Source organism: Leptodactylus fuscus, chromosome 3 (assembly GCF_031893055.1).
Source record: "Leptodactylus fuscus isolate aLepFus1 chromosome 3, aLepFus1.hap2, whole genome shotgun sequence".
Lineage (NCBI taxonomy): Eukaryota > Metazoa > Chordata > Amphibia > Anura > Leptodactylidae > Leptodactylus > Leptodactylus fuscus.
Window position 1 is genome coordinate 224,403,777 of NC_134267.1, and position 12,080 is coordinate 224,415,856.

Consider the following 12,080-nt stretch of genomic DNA (forward strand, 5'->3'; position numbering starts at 1 on the left):
CAGCAGTCTGTTGGTGTAGTCTGGACCGCCCCCTATAACAGCAGTCTGGTTGTGTAGTCTGGAGCGCCCCCTATAACAGGAGTCTGGTTGTGTAGTCTGGAGCGCCCCCTATAACAGCAGTCTGGTTGTGTAGTCTGGACCTCCCCCTATAACAGCAGTCTAGTTGTGTTGTCTGGAGCGCCCCCTATAACTGCAGTCTGGTTGTGTAGTCTGGTGCGCCCCCTATAACAGCAGTCTGGTTGTGTAGTTTAAAGTCCCCCATTCCAGCTGTAAAGGGACACTCTGCTAAAACTTGCTTTGTTTTATTTCCTCTGTCTACCTGCTGGAATATATTTCTATACTTTATTTCTACTAGATACTACTAAGGAGATCAGTAACATTCACGTTTCGTCTCGGTAATGGAACCAGTTGTTTATAGTAATGGATGACGGCGCACCCAGTCTTGTGTCTGCACCACTATGTCCATGGTTAAGTGAGCAAAAATAGGGATTAGCAGTAGTCGCCTGGCTGAATGCTGCTCGTCTTTTTGCTTACGCTGTCATTGCACAATTGTCATTTTCTATAAATCATGCGGAAACTCGTATTCTTGGAATCTATTATGTACAGAAACGTCGGTGTCAGACTGTTACGTTGGAGGCGCGCTCGCACAATGGCGATACAGATGGTATCTGCATTTTGTTTTTGTAAGAAATATCTCATGACCTTCAATATGACCGGCGCTGGCATTCTTCTCCAGAACACCTACATTATAGTCTACAGTCACTGAAAATTTGGAGATTCAGGATTGACTGCTGTGACGTCAGTAAGCCTCGCGTCACACACAAATCCAGGAAGCTGAGATATGAGGAGCTGTTTGGTGGGGTCTGCACAGGGCCAGCCTTTGTGGAAATTTAAGATTGGGGTTGAGCCGATCTTGAGATTTCAGGATCGTTTTTAAAATCCGATTTTCGATCATTTTCCAGCGGATCCCGATCGGGAAATTTGCTCGATCACCGATCGGAATCTGATCTTTCCTGATCCCGATCGCTCAACCCTATTTAAGAGACATTGAGGTGGGCTTTGCATCAGATTCCTCTCTACTGTCCATCCCCTGTTTTTTCCAAGATAGCACACTGGCCCATTCATTTCTGTCGATATAGTCCGGGCCACAAAACTAAGCCTATGTCCTATACTTGTCTGGTTTTGCGGCCGTGCTTCCGTAGCCCCCTTACTCATTGACATCCGTGTTAGGCTTCTTTGATCATTCCATGTTGTAAATTTATGACCACTGTCCTCAGGTGCACTGAAGCAAGAAGATTTATGATACACAGCCTTCCACTGTCAGGAAGGAGAAAATTAACCTTTTAATTCCAAATGTAGCAGTTGGTCAACAAAATCAGGGTAGTGACTGTAGTAACTGGCTACCCATTTACATGCCTGGCTACTACACAGTTTCCTGCACCTTCTTTGCAAACAGGGGGACAAGGGACATTAGTCCGCAGATGAGAGTCCAGTGCTGAGGCCCCATTACTGTTGTACAATTTAAATTTTTACGTTCTTAAGTCTAGGAAAGCTGGGTGACAACCCCAAGGAGGATCAGGCAATGATATAGCTAGGCAGATTTGACAGTCGGGATCCTGGTGGTACACTTCATATAGTGTTGTGTCACCCTTCCTTGTGTGGGCCTGACCGTAGTACCATCGCTGACAATGTGAGGGCGCTTTGTTGTGTTTATAATCTGATGATGATCTGTGATTTGTATATAACGTGTTGCTAACAACAGTCTGCCCCCTGGCAGAAAAGAAGGGCATGACGCTCATAAACCCCCCACAGCCCGCCACCTGTACTCGAACGAAAACAGAGATGAATCTCACTGACAGGAGAACATTTTATTCATCACAGCCCGAGATTTCATTATGTAAACATTCAGAAGAATGTCTGTGCCAGTCCCACGAGCCGGGCAAAGTAAAACCTAAGATTTCTCACAGCTGAGGGTTTGCTACAAGTGTAAGCAGTCTAGACAATCCTTGTGCGTTAGCCCTGGTTCACACCGGCGATCGGTATTCCGTTTGGGGAGTCTGCTTGGGGACCCCCAAAACGGAATACTGAACGCATTAAAATGCAGTTAGTTAAGAAACCACACGGACCCCATAGACTATAATGGGGTCCGTGTGTTTTCCATGCGGTGTCCGCACGAATCATGCAGAGAGAAAAGTCCTGCAAGCAGAGGTCATAAAAAGTGAAGAATTGAAGCATAAATAGGTTATAAAGCTGCAGAACTCCTGGTGGAGGAGAGTTCATTTGCATATTTTCCCAGGGAGCCTTGCCTTAACCAGCTTGCAGTCTCCATAAGGAGAAACAGTGTCCCCAAGGGCTACATTACAACGTCCCATCAAGGTAGCACCAACACTTAGAGACCTGTTTTTTTTAAAAGGGGGCTTGATACAACCATGTAGTATGATAATTTAAAGGGATTCTACCACTAAAACGCTGTTTTGTGTGCTTTAGACGTCGGAGTAGCCTTTAGAAAGGCTATTCGTCTCTTACCTTTAGATGTGGTCTCCGCCGCGCCGTTCCTTAGAAATACAGTTTTTTTACCGGTATGCTAATGAGTTCTCCGCAGCAATGAGGGCGGGCCCCAGCGCTCAAACGGTGATGGGGCGTCCCCACTGCTGCCCGAGAACCTGCTCCAGCGACGCCTTCTTCTTCAGCTGCATCCTCCCCTTCTCTGTCGTCTTCCTTCTTCATCGCTGGAGCGGATTCTCGGGCAGCAGTGGGGACGCCCCCATCGTCGTTTGAGCGCTGGGGCCCGTCCTCATTGCTGCGGAGAACTCATTAGCATACTGGTAAAAACGGCGCAGCGGAGACCACATCTAAAGGTAAGAGACGAATAGCCTTTCTAAAGGCTATTCCGACGTCTAAAGCACACAAAACAGCGTTTTAGTGGTAGAATCCCTTTAAATGGATGTCTTGTAATACTACACCCCCACAACCCAAACCCCCAACCCCCCAAGTGGCTCCCTTTTGAAAACAGTCACGCTGGAAATCTCTCCTGACTTGACTCTTTCAGTAAATACCTGCATTGGCTATAGATAAACCAGTTCTAGAACGCTAAGCGTTGTACTGTTCCTCTGCTATTCTTCCTGGAAATTAGAAAATGTATGTTACCATTCCTTATGTCAATAGTGTTCTTTGACCATGTCAAGCTGTGTTATTGAGGAGAATCATAACAATCATTGGCCAATTTGTACATTTCCAAGAGGAATAACAGATGAACTTTGACTTTGTTATGTTATTGAAAATGCAAATGCAAAAAAAATAAAAGTCAAAAAATCAGAGGAGCAAGGTCTTCCTTAATGAAATTGACCCCAGACCCTGTTACGACAAATCCTAAGGCTACGTTCACGTCTGTGCCAGAGTGTCCAAAGGTCGCAGATTCCACCGAAAATTGCACCACCAATTTCAGTTTAAAAACCAGGGACACCTGACAGAACCCATTATAGCCAATGAGGTCCTCCGGGCTCTGCGTCTAACCACCAATGGACCCGAACGACGGAGATCCCCTTGCTAGTGTGAACTGCGTTAGTCCTAATGTTATGTTGTACTATCAGGAAACAAGTGATGATCCTGTGCGTAGTAGAGATAATTTTCTCTGATATCTTGCCATATAGCGGTGCAGACTACATCTGGCAGCCTGGACTTCTATCAGCGGCTGATAACAGATAACAGAGCTGGTACGTCCTCTCCCTAGTAATCCTACGTATACAGTAAATACTGAGAGACATCCGTAAACTGCCCGCGGTTACTGACCCCCCTGCCAAGTGTATGCACACTGTGGATTTGTTCTGTCCTCGTCTTGTATTATAATGTACTGTCAGGATTACAGTTAGTGAGATTTAAAGGGATCATCTCACATTGAAAATGTAGTCCAATCCGTAGGCGGTATGTTATAGAGCAGGAGGAGCTGAGCAGATTGATATATAGATGTGTGGGAAAATTTGCAGTATAACATGTGGTTTATTCATGGAAATCTCTGCTCATTCTGGGCTTAGGAGTCCAGTGGGCGGTCCTACCATTGATTGATGGCTATCCTACTTTAAGTAAATAAATAACAGGTTCTATTGAATCTTTCCATGCAAAATTATATATCAATCTGCTCAGCTCGTCCTGCTCTATAACATGGCTGGAAGATACTTTCAATGTGGCAGGTTCCCTTTAAATAAAAAAAATTCCAACAAGCCTAGGAATAGACGAGTGAAGCTTGACCTAGGCATATCTTCAGATGTCAAAAAGAGGGACAAAATAATAAGGGTTCATTTGCGTATGAGTAGCCACGCCTCTAACCCTGCCCATGCCCACTTTGACCCCGCCCAATCCCAGATGAATGGGTATGGTCAGAAATTCACAGCTAATTCAGATTGTGCCGGGTGCAGAATCAGAGCAATATCTGCCACTGACTGTGGAGTGGTCATGTGATCGGGGCCTAAAAAATGTAAAAAAAAAATTTAGACAACCCTTTCAGCTTTTTGTGTTCTGTGACCTAAGCAACAAGGGGCGGGGCTGTGACTACTGCCATTGAAGTATAAGGTGTGTACCGTGTAGATGTGATCTGGTGGGCCTGGTACAACCGCTACCTGTACGACCCTACAACTTCACCACTAAAGTAATACCGCACAATTTATTATAAGTGATGTCACTTTCCGTCATGGGGTGTCAACAGATTTAGCAGAACTGATTTTGTTATGTAATAACGTAGATAAGATAATGTCGTTAGGCCTGCTGCCCACGGCAGGGACGCAGATAACACATCATATTATCACCGTAACCAAAAAATTGCAAAAATGACAAATTCTGGAAATGTAGACAGCGCCACCTATGGGCGACCCCATATAATACTCTCTTTACCAATCATCCTGCTATATGTCTGGTCCTGGTGATTGTACGGCTACTTTGCAGCAGTGTATTGTTTATATGCTTTATGGCGCCCTATTTATCTCTCTCTCTGTATTACGCAGCCGTGTCACACTATACGGTGGATATCGAGATCAGCTTTCCTGACGCTTCACTCACCAATCAGATAAAACAGTTCCTAGCACAGAATCTGACCTTCCCCATCATGCTTAGGGACAATGATACCGAAATACAGAGCATCAGTGTGACAACAGGTAAGCCACGTTTCATCTCGATCTTCATTGCTTCCAGTGGAGGAAAACAAGGCCCTGGTCATGTGATGGACACACAGGTGCAGGGTTTGTTACAGAGCAGCTACCGCATCTAATTATAAATGCAAAATATATACATGCATGTGCAAAAACTATAGTTACAGTGCCACCTGCAGGTTGTATCGTGGTATTGCACTCTATTGAGGAATTGTATGTCGCACTGTGTGCACCTCAACATTACTAAGGATAGTCAATATTAAAGTTTTACAACCACAATTTTTTTTATTCTCTCGCTATAATATAAATGTCAGTGAATGTAATCTGTGTACGTGGGCTATCCACTCTCTCCAGGTCCTCAGCTGCGTCATGTGACCACCAATAACACTCTCCAATTGACACCGTGTCTTATGTGTGGACAGCAAGTCAATTTCTCCATTCATTCCTATGACACCCACTCATTGAGACACTTTATGAAGACTGGCGTACTGTATACCAGTCTTCATAAAGTCCCTGACCGGTGATAACTGCACTTGAATTTTTATCAAGAGGGCTCTTAATAAATCTGGCCCATCACAAGGGTTCCTGTGCCCCAGAAATGAAATCTGTGCCAATCAGGGACCGGCAGAGATTTCTGGAATGGCAATAGTTAGGGTAAGTTCACACGGGGTCAAAATCCTGACCAAAAAGATGGCTCCCATTGATTTCAATGGAAGCCGGAAAGTTCTTTTTTCCGGGAGCCGTTTGTTCCGGCTCCCGGAAAAAGAAGCAAGGTGCTCATTCTTCAGGACGTTTTGCCTCGAAGACACCCCTTCCTCCCGACTAGACCCATTCATCGGGCCTAATCCGGAGTGGAGTGCGCAACTGGGTGCAGCTGCAGCACACCGGCATTCAGTCGCGGCTACCTGTTTTTTGGTCTGGAATCTGAGGTGGCCTCCACCTCAAGTTCCGGCCCAAAAAACCTCGTGTGAACCCGCCTTACAGTAACTTTATCAGGTCCACATGTCCCCTCCCTGGTCATCCTTGGCCTCCACCCTGAACCAATAGTTTGGTGCATCTTTGGTGCAAAAAAGGACTGTTCAGTCAAGATGACTGGAGATAGAAACCTGATGTAGAAGGGTTAGTAAATCCCCCCATTGTGTCTTATTGCTGGTCACATGACACAGTGGAGGACCAGAGAACTCACCATTACAGCCATCGGTAAGGACATTACCTGCATTGCAAGTATAATAGACCTTTCTAATGGGCCAGAGAATGCAAAAAAAATTGTGAGTGCTACTTAAAATTCAGGAGTTCTCCAGTTTGGACTCCCGTTTTTCATTTTGGACAGTAGACCCCCTTAAAATATCATAGACTCCTATGGGCACCATGTAACAGAAGCCTACAGATCAAGTCATCATCCCTTTTCCACTGTAGAGGATTATCTGTATCTGTCTTTATGTCCCTGACATCGCCAGATCTCGCTGTACAATATTACCGCCATCCAGTGACCACTGTTGTTCTTTTTCTTTTCCAGCCTGTAGCCATACCAATGGCAATGTGCAGTGCTCCTGTGAGAACGGCTACAAATGGCGCAATGAAGTATGTAAGCTTTACCAGCCTTGCCCGGGATCCATTAATGGCAGCTGTAATTGTATCAGCGGCACAGGATTTCCATCTCAGTACTGTCAGCTGATACCAGGTGAGACAGAATCGGCGCCGCGTGCTCATCTATGCCGTCTGTATCTAATAGCATAGTCTAATATGTATATAATATTGTTCCAGTGTCATATTTAATTTAGGTGACCTTAACCTATCTATCTGCAGGGCTGGTTTGGATTTTGTATTCTAGTGACTGATTTCCTTTAAGGATAGGCCATCGATTTTTGAAAGCTGGATAATCCCTTTAAGGATGTGTTCGCCCCTTACATGTGATCGAGGACCCTTCTATAGAGGATCCACTATTTCTTCTTTTTCTTGCAGTGTCTATAAACCTGAGCTTAAAAATTCTTGAAGCTTTTACCGCCGATTTCAAGGACTCGACATCAGAAACGTACAAACGTTACAAAGCAACACTGGAATCTCAGGTAAAAATTCAATCCACGCGGGAGGAGATGGGCAGTTTTGGGACGGGATGTGATTTTGGATGTTGTCGCTTCTCTTTAGTATCATATCTAAGTCATACAAGATAGGGTCACTTTACATGGGACGAGAATCACGCCAATTATTGGGAACTACCCAATGTATAGGTGCAGGTGAGAGATCCATAGGATTGCAATGAGTAGATATAGACGACAAGTGGGCGATGACTTTTGATCATTGTTATATACAGGACCTGTGGGGGCGGAGCATGATGCAGGAATATTCCCTTTGGTGTTCCCTGATTTCCTTTGTCTTGCACCGCCCCCTCAGTCCCTGCTCCAGACATAACACAAAATACCGTATGGTCCAGAATTTTTTAAAAAAGCAGGCCACTTTACTTTCAAAAACAGCGCCACTCCTATCCACAGGTTGCTTGTGGTATTGCAGCTCAACTCCATTCACTTCAATGGAATTGAACTGCAATACCAGGCACAACCTATGAATAGGAGTGGCGCTGTTTTTGAAAAAAATAAATAAATCAGTCTGTTATTACTTTTGGAAAACCCTTTTAAACAATGTTTTCATTATTCTTTTAGCTATACACTACTGTGAGTGACTTATGGGCTGAAGTGTTGGCCACCACAATAACTCAGGGCTTGACGGGAGTCTAGCATGAGACCCAGCATATCAACCCAGCCCCACAGTTATATAGGTTAGGGTCACCCGAATCAAACGGTGTTTTCCCCGTGTGATTCGGTGTCTCTGTTGCGGAGATATCACTACTTTTGTCTTTGGAGCAACGACAAGGCCCTCATTGCTCCAAAGAGCTCAATGACATGATAACAAAAACGGCGATATCTCATCAACCGAGACACCGAATCTGAAGGGGGAAACACTGTTTGATTCAGATGACCCTAACCTATCTAACTTTGGGTTTTGTGGGTTTTGGGATAGACTCCCTTTAAATCCTCAAACTGGATATTGTTGACTTGCCACAAAACATTGCTGTTGTTGTTGTTTTTTGCCGAAATATGGAAAATTTCAACTTTCTAAACTGCAAATGAATTTGTATTTTTCAGTTTAATAATACTTATCAATCCCTGAGTGGATTCAGATCGGCAACTTTAACAGGCTTTAGGTAAGAATATGACCTCCGTATTGGTTGCCATATCTGATTTTTTTTGTAATGATTCCCCTCTTCCTACAAATACTGGGTCCCTGATGACCCTCCACCTGTCATCAGCTACCCTTGCCAATAGGGTTGCATGTAATAAGAAAACAAGATCTACTTTTATTATGGAAACAGCGCCACTCTTTTCTACAGGCTGTGTCTGGTACTGCAGTTCATGAAAAGTAGAATTATCGCCATTTCTGGTTGTCCTTCTTTCTAGGCCTGGAAGCATCATTGCAGATTATACGGTTGTCACCGAGCCGGTGTCTTCAACTGCCATAACAGATGCCAACAACAACCTAGTAGCGAACTTAAAAGCAGCAAATTTTAGCGTGGACTCTGTTAAAACGGTCATAAAAGGTGAGAAATGTTTAATTTATATCTTCTAGTCTTCATATTTTTCTATTGGAATGAGGGGGACGTGCAGAATTAGATAAATGGGGATCTTGTGTAGAAACAGCACCACTCTTGGTAATGTGTCTATGTCTGGTATTGCAGTTCATTTCCCAAATTTCAGAAGTTGCTGCACAGTCCGAGGTTACCTATTACATTAAGGGGAGCCTGTAGGTCCAAAATACCTGCCAAACCAACAATAGTGGTGTATACTGGGGTTTAATAGGAGCAGAAACATGTCCTTATGGTCACAAAGTGGTGAAACAACACAGGGGTTATCAACCTTTTATGGATATGCAAATAAGTCGGCAATTGCACCGAGGACAAGTGCAGCAGAGACAGAAACTGAAAATGTCAATCACAAGTGAAAGAACAAGGTTGGACACCAAGAGGAGACCTGGAGAAATTGTGGATGTCTGTCGACAAATCTGCCAATTTGGATTTGCCCCTTTTTCACTGTGACGGTACCAGCAGAATAGTGAGTGCAGCTCTGGAGTATAATACAGGATGTAACTCAGGATCAGTACAGGATAAGTAATATAATGTATGTACACAGTGACTGCACCAGCAGAATAGTGAGTGCAGCTCTGGAGTATAATACAGGATGTAACTCAGGATCAGTATAGGATAGGATAAGTAATGTAATGTATGTACACAGTGACTGCACCAGCAGAATAGTGAGTGCAGCTCTGGAATATAATACAGGATGTAACTCAGGATCAGTACAGGATAAGTAATGTATGTACACAGTGACTGTACCAGCAGAATAGTGAGTGCAGCTCTGGAGTATAATACAGGATGTAACTCAGGATCAGTACAGGATAAGTAATGTAATGTATGTACACAGTGACTGTACCAGCAGAATAGTGAGCGCAGCTCTGGAGTATAATACAGGATGTAACTCAGGATCAGTACAGGACAAGTAATGTAATGTATGTACACAGTGACTGTACCAGCAGAATAGTGAGCGCAGCTCTGGAGTATAATACAGGATGTAACTCAGGATCAGTACAGGATAAGTAATGTAATGTATGTACACAGTGACTGTACCAGCAGAATAGTGAGCGCAGCTCTGGAGTATAATACAGGATAAGTAATATAACGTACTGCATGTACACATGGACTCTACCAGCAGTATATAGTAGTATGATTGCAGCACTGGAGTATACTGTAGGATAAAAACCAAATAAGTGATATAATTATAGTAAGTAGATTATAGCCCCATACACACAACAATAGTTGTTTCCAGTATATTGTTCACTATTAAAAATCAGTAACTGGGGATAGTGTACTGACCCATTCATTTCCATGGCCCTATACACATGTCTATAGGTTTTGCAGATCAGTGTTTGGGCACAGACAAGTGTAGGGGATCGTAAAACTCTTTTGCAGATCTGTAATTGTGGACGACATACTGATGCAATGCGGACATGTTTGTGGACAGCAATTATGTAGTTTAATTCTATACAAAATTTTTGGTCAAACGCTGGAAATTTCACAAACTTCAAATTTCTGCAAATCCTGTAAGAATCTTTTTGTTTATTCCTATAGAAAATATTACCCTCACAGTCAGTCCTGAGAATATCTTCAACAAAGACACCTTTTCCTTGACCTGCACCGTAAACACCTTCTCCAATCTTAATTTTTCCTGGGATCTCAACGGCACAAAGATACCAAACACCTCACCTCCAACATCACCTGTATACGGCACCGTACAGTCTGTCTTAACGATATATATGGCATCAGCGATCAATGACAGTGGTAAGTATTCTACTTCTATAAGGTTAGAAGGTCTCCTTATTATTTCTAGGCCCCCCATGTTAACAGGTTAGACATGAGTCCACTAGAAACCTGGTCGTTTTGGTATTTTATAACCTTGGGAGTGAGACAGTCTTCTTAAAGGCAATGGGGCCCATCTTTAGTCCTGGGAAATACAAGCTCAAAGGTTTTACAGTAGATAGCTGGACAGCTATAGCTGAATCTAAGCAAGACAATGGCCTATTGACTTATATGGGTGAGTGTAGTCAGCATGCTGTGAGAGGGAGGAGGGTGGAGGAGCTGATATTTCCCCATTATCTAGTGGATAGAGGTTTTTTTGTATTGAGACAAACTCTTTGAAGGTCTTTCTGTAAAATGCATAAAATATTTATTTGCCTTTTTTTTGCTTGTAGGAAACTATACATGCATAGCAGAAGACAGCTCTTACTCTTACCAGGCGACTCACCCAGTAGTTATTCTGCCCCTGAATTTTACCACTTTATCCCAAAATGTTACCTGTGACAACACAGATATTCCCATAGTTCAGTGCTGCACACAAAGCACAAGTATGGACTTGAACTTGACGTGCAAAGTTAATGAAGGAATACAAGGTGAGTGGTGTTGGAAAAGGTGAGAAACCCACCAGTCCACAGATATAGCCATTTTCTGGGAGCTAAGATGTAGTAAGATCACCAGCTACAATACAGTATACGGAGCTACCTGCTCCTAAGGATAGGTCATAAAAAACAACCTGGACAACCCCGTTAATCCCTTCGCTGCCATAAACCACCAAGAATTTTTACCGTAACCCATTTTAATGCCCTACACTTGTGGTGGTAAACCAATGGCACACATGCCAGAGGGGGCACTCAGCGCATCGTTGCCCCAGCCATGGATCCTGGATCACTCGCTAACAGGGAATCCAGTACAGCTGTCCCAGAACCCATGGTCAGTGATCCAGCGCTTCTTTCAAGTGCATGTGCAAATGCACGTACACCAAAAACTGTCAGTGCATGCTGCTGGTCTGCGGGACCGCAGCTTACACTGACAGAAAATTGTACCTTTTCCCCGACAGTGGAAGGAGGCAACTCGCTGCTATTCATGGGAGTGCAGGTAAGGGTAGGAACATGCTTTCCTGTGTTTGGGGACAACTGTAGAATACATAATGTTCCACAGTAGCCCCAACACAGTATATTATGTGGAGCACATTATACTGTGTTGGAGGCCACAGTGGAGCACATTATACTGTGTTGGGGCCACTGTGGAGCACATTATACTGTGTTGGGGCCACTGTGGAGTACATTATACTGTGTTGGGGCCACTGTGGAGCACATTATACTGTGTTGGAGGCCACTGTGGAGCAGATTATACTGTGTTGGAGGCCACTGTGGAGCAGATTATACTGTGTTGGGGGCCACTGTGGAGCACATTATACTGTGTTGGAGGCCACTGTGGAGCAGATTATACTGTGTTGGGGGCCACTGTGGTGCACATTGTACTATCTGGTGGCCACTGTGGAGCACGTTATACTATCTAGGGGCCCCTGTGGAACACATTGT

At 44.0% G+C, this 12,080-nt stretch overlaps 2 protein-coding genes across 2 annotated transcripts in view; one reads left to right on the forward strand and one right to left on the reverse strand.

Moving 5' to 3' along the window:
* The window catches only part of ADGRF5 (adhesion G protein-coupled receptor F5), a 122,708-nt gene that overhangs the window by 86,096 nt on the left and 24,532 nt on the right, over positions 1–12,080 (forward strand). The window contains exons 4-10 of the mRNA XM_075269209.1: positions 4,995–5,144; positions 6,655–6,819; positions 7,101–7,204; positions 8,279–8,337; positions 8,591–8,730; positions 10,315–10,524; positions 10,935–11,132. Of these exons, the coding sequence (XP_075125310.1) occupies positions 4,995–5,144; positions 6,655–6,819; positions 7,101–7,204; positions 8,279–8,337; positions 8,591–8,730; positions 10,315–10,524; positions 10,935–11,132 (1,026 nt within the window). The remainder of the gene's footprint in view (positions 1–4,994; positions 5,145–6,654; positions 6,820–7,100; positions 7,205–8,278; positions 8,338–8,590; positions 8,731–10,314; positions 10,525–10,934; positions 11,133–12,080) is intronic.
* Positions 1–12,080, reverse strand: part of LOC142198579 (uncharacterized) — a 302,293-nt gene that overhangs the window by 45,371 nt on the left and 244,842 nt on the right. The gene's annotated exons all lie outside the window — the stretch shown is intronic.